The sequence below is a fragment of the Neopelma chrysocephalum genome, unplaced genomic scaffold, assembly GCF_003984885.1.
Source record: "Neopelma chrysocephalum unplaced genomic scaffold, ASM398488v2 Primary Assembly neopelma1_101, whole genome shotgun sequence".
Taxonomy (NCBI): Eukaryota; Metazoa; Chordata; class Aves; order Passeriformes; family Pipridae; genus Neopelma; species Neopelma chrysocephalum.
The window spans coordinates 2,920,204-2,933,140 of NW_020897764.1; the positions used below are offsets into that span (position 1 = coordinate 2,920,204).

The 12,937-nt window shown below is 47.6% G+C and overlaps 1 protein-coding gene across 2 annotated transcripts in view; it reads right to left on the reverse strand.

Moving 5' to 3' along the window:
* Positions 1–12,820, reverse strand: part of PLCD1 (phospholipase C delta 1) — a 52,355-nt gene extending 39,535 nt beyond the window's left edge. The window contains exon 1 of one of the 2 annotated variants that reach the window (XM_027695469.1): positions 12,361–12,820. In XM_027695469.1, coding sequence (XP_027551270.1) covers positions 12,361–12,394 — 34 coding nt within the window. In that variant the 5' untranslated portion in view covers positions 12,395–12,820. Of the gene's footprint in view, positions 1–4,360; positions 4,610–12,360 lie in introns of those variants that run through there. The other variant, XM_027695468.1, reaches the window with a different exon arrangement.
* Between the last annotated feature and the right edge of the window lie 117 nt (positions 12,821–12,937).

A 12,937-nucleotide genomic window follows, 5' to 3' on the forward strand; every position in this document is an offset into this window, starting at 1 on the left:
GTATCACTCGTCCTTCTCTGGCAAGCAGCACCTTGCTATCCACATGGGAATTCTGCAGATCAGTGACACGAAGCTTAGGACAGGCAAGTTTGGTGAAAGGCAGCAACATACCCATGAGGTAATGGTAAGGTAGCAACCATGCTCTCCTCACTTCTCAACCACCCAAGAGGATCTTTATCTTTCTTACACTACTAGGCCACTGCAATGTCAAGTAATAACAACCAGACCTTCTGGTTCCAGAAACTTCACATTTCACAACTTAACCTAGATTCAGGAAGGCACTTAAGACATCCAGAGAGGCAAAAGGCACTTACCGAGGCTTTGAAAACACAGATTTGGCATTCTACGAGGTTTTGAATGTCTCAGCAGTATATGACTTCCACATACCTAAATACCTTGGAGAATCTGTCCCTCAAACCAACCATTAATTACAGATCTGGAGCATGTGGTCTGAAGAGGGTGAGAGCATGACACATGAGAAACACTCGTTGGGCTTTCTGTAATAGGCACCTTGCATCTCTCTGACATGGCATGAAAGGCTGGTTCAGAGCTGGTGAAACAGCATTTAACTCTAGTGCTGATCACGTACATCCAGCTGGAATTTTTCTAACCCTATCTTAACACTGCAGGTAACCACTTGGCCACTTGCAGCCACTCAACACATCATGCAAAAATTCCCAGTGCTACCTAAACATAATGTGGGGTGTCACAAAGCAGAAATCCAACTTAACTGACTTATGCAGTAACTTTTCTATTGCAGTGTCCCCTGTGACACAGGGTTGGTTCTTCTCTGGAAGACACATCTGCCTTGAATTTTCCTTTTTTAAACAGAGCAAGGCAATAAACTACCAAATTTTGGGCCTGCTTGAAAAATAAAACTCACTGTGAGATCCTAGTGGCCAAATTCCTAGAATCCTGACCATTCATATAGGAAACTGAAGTACCAGGTGCTGCAGAGCACCAAGGTGGGTCATGGTGGCAGCAGCAAAAAGCTGCACTGTGAGTTTGTAACTGGGATGCAGTGGCCTGAAGAGAGCATTTTATGTTGCCAAAGCCTGAGATCTCCATCACAGGTAAGTATGAGGGGTGTCCAGGGTTCACTTCATGAGCCACTCACATGCCTTTACTGGTATTTGAGGTGCCAAGGATGATGCCCAGAGCTGAGCCTGGCCAAAGCATCCAGAGTTGAAAGTGTCACAGTGGGAACTGGAGATCCTGAAGAGGTGGTTGTGGTGTCTCTCTGTCCTCTACATTAAATTAGCTATCTCATTAAGTGTCTTCCCATGCTACAGCATCCCCTGGGCCTCTCAGCTCCTGTCTGATCTGGTGATTCCCTAGAGGAGAATTTGAGTGCTTCCTCCTCTGGAAACCTCAGAAAAAAACTCATGGAGAGAAGAAAAAAAGCTGTCTCCTGCACAGAGCAGAAGGATGAAAAGTTGATCCTGTCTACAAGAGCTGGGACAGCATTCCCAGGGATTGATAAGAGGCCAGATCATCCAGAGGACGGACAGATACCACAACAGTTTCATGGGTCCTCAGTCTCCTGAGCTGTGCTTCTGCTCTGAGGCAAAGGTCTTCCAAGTGCAGAGAAGATACCACAGCCTCCAGCCTCACTAACATCCCTGTGGCATTCCTCAAAGTTGCTGGAGAGGAAACTAACTTCTTCCTTCTCCCTATTCACCCACATTTCTGTTCTAGCTCCCAGACTCATTCCTTATTTTTCTTCAGATCCCAACCACACAAGGCATCATTATGGGAATAGGAGAACATGTCATCCTAGGGTGACATGAGGAGGAAAGCAGGAAAACCCCAATTCCTTTGGATGCCTATGTCCATAAATGGGTAATGAGAAATCCCTTTAACTGGAGCATGTCTGGTTCCTCAGACACCATGTGCAGCATCTGTAATGTGTCCTACTACCAGGACATCCCAAAGAGCTGCACCAATGCCATACAGACAAATCTGGATAGGCACAGGTGGTGGCCACAGGCAGATTCCTCTCCTGCAGGCTTAGACCACACAGTTCAGACACAAGCTGGAGCTCAGAGCCCTTCATCCTGCTCACCTGCACAGTCCAGTCAGTGTATCAGTGTGGGTCAAAACTCCCCTTCATCTTCCAAGGATCTAACTATGGGGTGGGAGCAGCCCTACCACTCATCCTTGGTTGTTGTGCCTGAGGACCAGGAAAGGTTAAATGATCAGCAAAGGAGGGCACTGCACTTTGCAAGAGCCAGAGGGAAGGATGAAGAGGGACAGTGCATAGTGAAGGCATGGCAAGGACAAAAGCTGGCAGGGAGCCTGAGTCAGGGGCAGTGAGAGAAGGCAGGGAGGGGATGGAGACAAGCTTCCCCCTAAGAGGCAGCAGGTTTGGTCAGGAAAGGGCAAGAGGGCTAATCATGAATGTCTAACAGCTCTGACATCCCTTTGATGTGGGGTCCCTTCAGATAGAGAGCAGTCACCCAGAGCTGACCTCTGCCAGGGTGACCCCAAGTCCTGACTGAACCACCCAGAGCAAGAAGGGACATCCCCTTGGCCAGGTGGGCCCAGCCTGTGTCAGGCCTGCTCTGGGTCTGTGTAGCAGCAATTCAAGCTGACACAGCTGAACTGGAGAGGAAAGAGGGCCAGTGTTTCAGGCCCTGCCTCCTATGCCCAACCAAGCACTGCCAAGACTCTTTACATGTCCTTGGGTGAGTCACTTAGCTTCTCTGGTCCTACCCACAACAGCATTTTGTTAGGCCAGAGTCGGAGCTTAAGACGCTCTGATCTGCTGATACAGGAACCACAAACTCGCCCCTGATGTGTCAGTGGGACATTACTCTCAGCTGGTCATCTGAACTGCTTTCCAGAAAAAACCTACCTTTTCCCAGCAGAAACCTCCTTTCAGGTTTCATGCCTGAACCAGCTCCTGAGGATTTCGGCCTAAAAGCTCCATGGAGAATCATGGAATGGTTTGTACTGGAAGGGACCTTATAGGTCATCTAGTTCCAACCCCGCTGCCATGGGCAGAGACACCTTCCACTAGACCAGGTTGCTCAAAGCCTGAAGCTTAGGAGTTTTGTGGTCCAGAGCTGCATCTCACAGCAATGGAAACTTGTATGAAAGAAACCAGAGTCCTCATAAACATACATAATTTAAAAGTTAAAAAACACTGTGCAGCAGGACAAGGATATTGATTTCCAACTATATAACAACATTAGGCATGAGAAGCACAATCACCACACTGAAATACATGTCCAAATCCTGCCTGACACATGTGGCAGGACTGTGTCTTGTTTAGCATCCTCTGTAAAATACCAAATACACATTTGGCATGCAAAATTCCGGAATGCCTTTCAAGGGTCGGGACCCCCCTCCTCGCAAAACATCAATCACACACTTTCTAAACAGAATATATTCAGCATGCAGTGATGGTCAGAGGAAAAATCATGTTTGGCCAAGGTAGAAGCACCTCAAGCACACACAGCACTTCAATAATCACGATGTTAATACACTGCACTAGGAAGCTTTAGACATTGAGACATCAAAAATGTTAACCTTTGGCTTATCTAGCTCAGGTTTACAGCAAGCAGGAAGCACAATAAAACAATAGCTGTCATGGCAGAAGCCAGGCTTTCAGTTCACTAAGGAGATAGTTAGAAGGACAGGGATAATCTATATTGTTGCACTGTTCACTCCTTAATCTGCTGATCTGATAGAACTTAATTATAGCTTCTATAAAACAAGTCTCCTCCTGCCTGCCCTCCCCCTCCCACCTGCTTACAGACCAGGCATAACTCAGGTTTGCTGGTTTTAAAGGGTAGAAAGCCTTTTTCATAAAATCTAAAGAGCTTGGGTGGGTAAACGGTTGTTTCCATTTCCACCTGCCCTCTGTATCCACGGAAATCAAGGGACTGGCATCCACTTGGGCTGTGCCTCCAGAGAGCAGGAACCAGCAGTGAGTGCATAGCCAGGCACAGAAGTTTTGAAACTCTGTTTCCTCTTTCGTCTGGTGAATGCAAACTCTGAGTGGTTCCCCGGGCTCTTACAGCAACAGGCAACACACCCCTGAACAGTGCTAAAATCTGGCAGGAAAAGGGCACTTGCCCTCCCCAAACCCCTTCAACCAGCGGCAGTTCAGAGAGCCCAGCCACAGATTTGGGAACCGACCCTTTGCCAAAGATCTCCCGCATCCTTTGATGCCTCCAACGAAGCGCTTTACACATCTGGCGTGTGGTTACGGGCAAATGAAAGGAAAAGAAACCTCGGGAACTTAAAAATAACGCTGGAGTTGTCTTTAGGGTGGAGCACTGCACAGGGAAAAGAGGCAGAAACGAAGCAGCTGCCAGCCCAGTGCCGAGGCTCTGGCCAACCTGTCCCTTACCCAGCCTGATGCCATTCAACGCGGCCACTCGACGGCTCTGCTCCAGTAGCATGTTTTCCTGGGATACGGTGCGCTTGGGCTGCCTCCGGATGCACTGCATGATCCAGCGTGGGGCTCAGGGAGAGGCGTCGGGTGCCGGGAAGGATGGGGGGCCACGCCACCCCTGCAGGGATCCCTGCTCATCCAGGAGCCTCCGGCGTGCGCGGTGTCAAACGGGGCTCCAAGGAGGGAGCGCAGGCAGTGGGACAGCGAGAGCAGAGGAAGGCAGGGGAGGGCAGAGTCCGGCTGGGGGTGGGACTGTGGGAAGTCTCTCCTCCCGCTTTGCTCACCAGCACACGCTGGATGCAAAATTAAACCGAGGAGACTGCCGGCAGCTGCCCAGGTAGAAGGAACAAGTTTTCCAGCAGTCGTACGCCAGTGGGTTTTTACGCATCATTTCCAGAGGCTGGAGAAGTCCCAGATATTGTTTGTGACTCCTAATCAGTGCCTTGGGCTTGTCATCTTATCCTGCCCACGAACGCCTGGATCAGGGCGAGCTTGGCTCCACCCTTTCTCTTCTGTGCCGGGCTGCTCCGTGCTGTTCCCACTGACAGGGACTGAAGACGAAGCTAAAACCTCTCAGCCAGGGCAGATGTGGCCAAAAAGCTGTTCGGAAACTGTGTTTTAATGCTGTTCTTTTTCCACCTACAGAAGAGTATTTTCCTAAGAGTCTGAACAGTGTCTTCTCTGCCACCGATTTCCTGTGTGACTTGGGTGAGTCACTTACCCTGCATTTCTGCATAGCTTTGGGGTTATTCTTGTAATTCAGATTTACCCTGCGCTCTGATACAGGAATAAGCCCCTTCAGGCATTTAACAAGTCACTGATTACACAAATCAGAGAAGAACTCAAGGTGGAATGGACCTCTGAGGCTCTCCAGAGTCAATCACCCAACTCAAATTGGGGTCACCTTCAAAGGTAGACTTGGTTGCTCACAGCCTTGTTCAGATGAGTTTGGATATCTCTAAGGACAGAGACTCCACAGCCAATTAAGCTCCCTGTCCAAGAGCTTAGATGTTCTCAGTGAAGAATTTGTTCTTTATGACCAGTATAAATTTCCTTTGCTGAAACCCACAGCCATTCCCCATTGTCCTGGCAATGGCTGGGACTAAAATCCATCTCTTCCCTAGCCATGACCATTTCTGCAGTGATGTACAGCAGTTATATACACACCTTGTCACGGACTATCTTTTTTGTCATTGCCTTTGTCAGCTGCTGCCCTGCCAGGCAAGCAAGGGTGAAGTACTGCAGGGAAAGGGGTCAAACTGGAGTGAATGTCCCTTACTGCAGAACCAGCATATGCCCAAGAAGCTTGACATCAAACCATATGTCACTGTTCCTGCTGCAAACCTAATCAAAGGCTCTCCATCACCAGCCCCTCATCATATTCAATTCAGGTTTTAGAAACATTATCTCTGTTTCTGGTATCTGTCTATCCAGTCATCTTCCCCTTCTTTCTCTGCAGCCTGAAGGAAGCCCTACCAACCCCCACAGAGAAGCAGAGGACTGGGTTGTTTGACCAGCACAAGGACAGGGTCAGAATCATTAATCGCTGCCATACACCACATGTAAGAAACTCTCTGAGGACAAGGCAGGGCACTGCATGGCCTTGAGCAGCAATACATCTAATAAAGCTTTATTTACACACAGCCACTGCAAATCACAGACAGTGAATGGAAATAAAGGCCATTTCTGGAGGGGGCACTGCTGAACTTGTTAGCCAGGCAGGCAGTGGGTGTTTGAGGAAACACCTCCAGCCTTTCTGGGCCCCCTGCACAGGCAGGGTCTGGGTGTCAGAGCCATAACCTTCACAGCACTCCCTGGGAGCTTTGGTTTTGCCCTGGTGAGGAGGTGGGCACCATTATGCAGTGGCTAGGTGATATTTATTAGCTATCAGTCTCTGAGCAATTCCCATATTTCACATTGTACTGGAGAGGACTGATCTAATTAACGGAGTAGGGAAGAGCCTCTCGTAATTGCCTTAGCAAAACAATTTGCTTCTACACACCAACTGTTCTGTCCAGCAGCAGAGTCCCAGAGGGATTGATCTGGGAGCACACAGAGCCCTTGTGCTTCATTTTCTCATTAATTTTTAATAGCAGTGCCAGTGACAGCCCTGCTCAAAGCTTTCCAGGCCCTCGGAGAACATTTTACTGTACTTATCCCTGAAGTTTGCTCACACATAAAGCACAGGGTCAGCATTCAATGAGTTTAGATACCTCTCCAGAACAGCAACGCACAAGTTTTGCTGTTGTGAAGGCTTCAGAGATATGAGACGGTTTGAATCAGTTTGTTTTTAAAATGAAGACGAGATCATTGGGCCAGAAATTCCCTGCCTTGGGAAACAACAGAACTGGATGTGTTGTGGTCTTGAGGTCATTTAAGACAATGTCAGATCTCACAGCAGAAGCCTGAAGGGTGACCCTGGGTTACATGGCATTGTGTGCTGATGTTACATGATGCTGCCATCACGCTCCAGTGGTGGAGGAAGTGATTCCTGCAAATGGCTTATGGAAAAATTCTCCAAGCCTTATTCACTGCAGGTAACACCTGAGTGGGTCATGCAATTTTACCCATATGACCAATCCCACCTAAATAAGTGGCACTGGTCACATGAGTGAAGTTATTCATATCCCTGTGCCCAGGATGGGGGCTGTGCTGATCATCCTATCAATTCCAGCTGGATTACTCCCAGAACAAACAGAAATCGATGTGAATGAGGATGTCAGAACATGGTCCCAAAGTTAACAAAGTGCTTGAATATCCAGGAAACAGGTACTTGAGACAGAGTGGCTGTAGAGTCTGGTAGGAAATGGGCTATGTGAAAACACTGTAATGCACGGGCTGCTCTTCAGATGATTTTTCCAAAATTAATTAATCTCCATCACATCCTTATACAAAGGAGCTCAGGAAGCACTATTACCACTTCACAGAGAAAGGAGCAGGATGTTTTTTGATCTCTTTGGGGATGGACCTGTTCTCCCATCACCATCATGTTTGGGCAACACCAGAAGTGGTGCAACACTAATTCTGATCATAGTCTCTTTACACCACACTGACATAAGCGACGTGACAAAACTCAGCTGCTGATTTGCCCAGACTTGAGATAATTTAGGACTGGAATGAAAATACCTGTGCTGGTGATGACCTCACCACTTCCCCATCACGTCATGCACATGATGCAAATTATTATGACTCGTAATGCCTATGGCAGCTACATAACAAACAACAAATGTCATGCTAAGGGGAGATTTTCTCACCAAAGAAGCCAAAGGTTGTGCCTTGCTCTGTAGTTGTTACCCAGAAGAAAAATTTAGGTCTGTTTTACATAATGCTGTTCTTCCCTGCTGAAGAACATGACAGCAAGGTTCCTTCCATGTCTTCAGGGTCCCACCTGCCCTGCCTTTCCTTCTGGAGTCCTTTCTTCGCTTCATCCATGCCTTCCCACATCCCACCCATAGAAACCTCCCTTTTCCTTCCTTCCTTGTTACCCCCAGAACACCACTCACTGCCCTCAGCTCTATTCTCCTTGTCACACCTCACCATCTCCAAGGACCAGGCCTTGCTGCTGGGACAGCTTCTCACCTCCAACAAAAAATGCCAGTGGCTCCTCTACACCACCACTCCCCTTCTTGCTCCCTGTGGGGAAGTGGAGATCGTGGAGCGGGTGCTGGGACCAGACTCATCGGTGCATCCCTGGCCAAAGGCGACGCTGTGCTTGTTGTCAGTGGGTGCATCTCCGGTGCATGTGGTATGTACCAAGTTCCACCTTGTGGTGACACTGAGAATGGGCTTCTCCATCAGCAAACCTCCTCTCCCTTTCACTGGCTTTTCTTGCCCACTCCCCTCCCGGGGTGCTTGAGAGGTCCTGCTGAGCTGGGGCAGAAACCATATATATGAAACCTTAAAATTTCATATAGGAGGAGTTCTCCCGAGTCTCATGTTGTGGTTGTCCTCCAAGTCACTGCCTGAAGACTCCCTCCACTGGCACACTGGAGCTGTGTGATGGGCAGGTTTCTGGTGCACTGAGATCAGTGCTCTCACCCTGCCCAATATTTCTCAGCCCCACTTTCTCTCTGTATCCTTTGTCCATCTCACCTTGTCTGCAAGGTCTCTGGGAGGAGAACGGCCCATTCTCCAGCTCTGATGAGTCCATGCAGCCCATCTTCCCCCAAAACAGGCTGGCTATATCCAGTCCTGCCCCCTGGGAAGGACTGCAGGCCCATCACCCACATCATGCCATGTTGGATCAAAACCATGCTGGGGAATGTGCTGGAAGTTAAACAGTGCAAGAGCCCTGGCCCTGGTTTGTATAAGCAAAGCCAGGCTGCCTGCCCAGACATTTCACAGACAGCTCAAATCATGACCTTTATTTGTGAATACCTTCATATATCTTCCTGCCAGTCGGGGCCACTCACAGGGAGCTTGGATCAGTGCATGGAACAGGCTGTGACCCATCAAAAGCTACTGCCCTGCACTCTTGATGAAATCCAGGTAAAACACACAGTTAAAGTTCATCACACTCAGGAACCCAAAACCCGACCAAAGGTTTGGTTTGGTCCTTCCGCTGGTCCCTCCATCAGGGTGCACACAGAGATTTTGGCTGCAGAGTGAGAGGCACTAAAAGAAACACTGGCTTGCAGTAAATTACAGCTTTTCCAGTAGCTGGTGTGTAAAGAAAGTAACTGAAAAGAAGGATATCAACTTGATGGATAGGACCAGGACCAACAGGGAGGAGCACTCAGGCAGTTTAGTTGCCTAACTCCCAAGTCATGTTTCTGGGCACATGCTGATAAAGATGTTCTCTCCATAAACCCAAAGGCAGTTGTAGGTGGGTCCCAGCTTCATTTTTATTTGAGGTCATTTAACAGTTTTTCACAATATTTTCTTCAGGAGATGAAATTTCTTCCATAGGTGAAATGCAAGTAATTCTCAACATTGTGTAGCAGGGCAAAATTCATGCAATAATTAAATTGCACAACTGAATTATGCAAAACTAGGGGTAAAAAATTTTTTTTTCCTAAGTGATTTATCTGGAATTTCTGTAACTCTAGCCAAAAACACCCCATGAGATTTGTTGTGTGGTACCTCAATACAGGGCTTTAAAAAGGTACCCTGTGAGGGGCAGCCCGAGATGTGAGAATTTCCCTCCACAGTGTCCAGACTGGCCTATTTAAGGCGTGGAGGTATCTCAGGTTAGAAGAAACTGTGGCAAAATCTTCTCTACCTGCATAAAGAAAAAGAGAAACCTCTTTGTTTGACCAAGGTCTGCAGCCTTCTGCTCTGGTGGGCTTGCCTGATAAGGACTGAGATCCTCAACCCATGGGAAGGATCTCAGAGACAAGACTGGGGGTCAGTCTCACAATATTCAGATACCTACAGTGCACTGAACAAGGGGCCAGGAGAAGACAGGGCACAATTCACCTGTCTAGACCCCTATAAGCCTAAAATTTCTAGCACACATCTATGTCTAGCCAGCTGAATCCCACACTGGGTGATCAAATCACCAAATATTCATCTGCAGCTTTCCTTCGAAAATACCTGTTCAAATATTTTGATCTTCCTCTAAAGAAAACTATACTTTGGTCCCAAATCATCAACAGCTTTGGCTCCCAGAGCTGCTTATCCAGGCAGCTGAGTTTCCAGATCTTGCACAAACCATCTCTTTCCCACGCACCTCTCCCTCTTGCTTTTCCCCGTGGTTGGTTCTATCCTTTCATCTCTGCTACCTGTAGCAGTTTTCCAAGTGCCTGCGTTTCCTTCTCCCTCCTCTTTCACTTCCTCATGAAAATCTATTTTTCCCCAAGCATCTTCTTTCCCCGACTCAGCCGCTTTTGGGCCTGATGTCAGGGCTTTACACACAGGCAACAACCTCAGGAGCAACTGTGGGCTTTTGTTTTACTAAAAGACATTGCTCAGGCTGAAAATTTAGCAGGTTTTGTGTCAAAATAAAAAAGACAAAATTAATTTTACTTGTCTTGTCTGAAAAAGAGACAAGTTGCCTGGGTAATGTACTGAGAAGTGTCAGTATCCCAAATCCTCCTGCAGTACTAGGAACACTGTGGCACATAAAACTCCCACATAGAGCATCAGGCACCACCTGGATCAAAGGGGTGTGCTGGGAGCATTTTGTTGGTAGGAAAGGAGATCAAAGTCACCAGCTGCTCCAGAGCAGATCCCAGCTGATCCCAAGTCACATTATCTCCACCCATGGTGGTTGAAGCCCAGAAGGAGCCTCCTCAGAGCTCCCAGCTCAGAAGGGCAGGTGGAGATGATTCATTTGGAAATTTCAATATAGACATTAATCCTGAGGACTTGCTGACAGAATACACAAGGAAATGGCCTGTTTTGTAGGATTTTACTAACCCTTCCCTGCTGATTCTCACCCTGGGCTGTGGCTGAGGGCATTCCCATACTGGGACTGTGGCATTCCCTACACAATATACACAGTGTCTTGTGTGAAACAGTGAGTGTATAAGAATAAGGCATAGTACAAATTAGCTATTCTATAATCTGTGCAAGCACAAGGGCTCCCAGTTCAGAAACAGATCAACTTCACGAGGCAAGAGAAAGGTTATTAATAGCCCACATTAATTCTGACATGGTAAATACAGCTGTTGTTGTTTCTATGTTGGGGGAAAAAAAAGAGAGAAACTGAAAGAAAGAATCTGAGTTTCAATATACAGCCAGGGACAAAACATGTCTACAACCCACAGCATCAGAAATTTCTTACAAACTACATAGCACAAGTCTGATCCTGCTAACAAGTCCACATGTGAGCAACTTCTCTTGTCTAAGTGGTCTGGCATTTGGAGTGACTTTGGCACTTGTGTGTCTGTGTTATGTGTCAAGGAATTTCAGTAAATACTTTTTGAAATTCTTGGCTCTTTCAACATTTGTGTATTTTTCTGCTTGAGACAAGAAAATAGATTAAGAGCCACTGAATTCTCCTCGGTCCCTAACCCCAGAAGACTAAATAATATTCTCTGAAAAATAACCCACAGGCCAGAATGGGAAATGTTTTAATAGTTCCAGATGTGATTCTTAGCTTTCTTTCCCCAGTGGCTGTATAATGAATGAGATACCTACAAAAAGTATAACATTAACCTCTGGTTCACCTTCCTGTTGGATTTCTAGCATCTGGGAGAATCAGAGGGAAGATTTCTTGAGCCTGCGGGAATCTTTTCACAATTCTCCTGGTAACACTAAATTGATTATGTTTATGTGCAATCACTTATAGCTCTGTTAGTTTATTTTTGTTTATAGCTCAACTGTAGTAAGGAAGCACCTATCTCATGAAATAAAAATAAGTACTCCAGGCTTTTCCCATTTCTGTGGGATCACAATAGCCCATTTCAATCTGTAGCTATCAGCTATCACAGCCCTGAGTTTTTTCTGCTCATTAGAGTAAGTAAAACACAATGAAGGGGTAACAAAGCAATACATAAAGTCAGATGAGGGGATATTTCATCACCCTGTCCATCAGACAAGCCTCCCAGACCTGGTATGATTGAATCTTCTTAAATCTCATTTGCTGGAAGGGCAGAGAGGATTTCTTCTTTTTTTAGAAACATTACTTATTTTGTACTTAATATTTACAGAGTCTTGGGGACAGACCCAGAGCCGAGGTTTTTATCCAGGCTCTGTTTTCTTCACCAGAGCCCACAAAGTTTACTGAGCAGAGCACCCATCCCGCTCTGTTTCACCAGAAAGGGGAGGAGATTTGGATCCACTTTTCTGAACTTGCAGACACTTACCCTGCCAAGACACCCTTCCTACCAACAGAGCTCACCCTATTAACAGAGAAAAATCTGTCATCTCTCTCTAACAGCGAGCAAATGCTGCGTTACTTCCAAATCAGAGAATGGGGAGGCGAAGGACGGGGGAGAAGAGAGGAGGAAAAATAAAGCTCTTGGACATGATAAGAGAGCTGAAACGCAAGAACGTTTCCCCAGACTTACTGTTGCAAGCGAGGAATGTGCCATTCGATTCCATGGCTGCAGAACAAGCCGACGAGCAGCAGCAGCAGGAAGGGCTCCGGCAAACAGCTGTGCCCAGAAGTTAGCGCTGGTGGGAGCCAGAGCTGCGAGGCTCCCGCCGCTCCCCGCTCCAGTGATCCCAAACGTCAGCGCCCTTCGGAGAGGCCTGCTCCTTCCCCTTGGCTGGAATTGCGTCTTCGCTATGACTCCTCATTTATTTCTCTCCCGCATCCGCACGCCGCTGCCTTGCCCGGCGCACCGACTGCGGCCAAGCGCCCGAGCCCCAGCGCTGGCCCTGGCTCCTCCCTGCTCCATCTGGCGTCTTCACCGCTGGCCCAGCCTCCTGCTGCTGCTGCTACTGCTGCTGAACCCTCACAACGATGCTTCTTTGCTTCTTTTCCTGCCGCTGCCAACATTTTCCTTCTCCGCTCCTTCCTGGCGCGGCTTCCAGAAGACAGCGAGCACTGCGAGTCCATCCTTGGTGGTCCCCAAGTCAAGGAAAGGGGCTTAAGCAGATGCCACAGACCAGAGTTTAGGGCTAAAGAGCTTTCAGATGCTG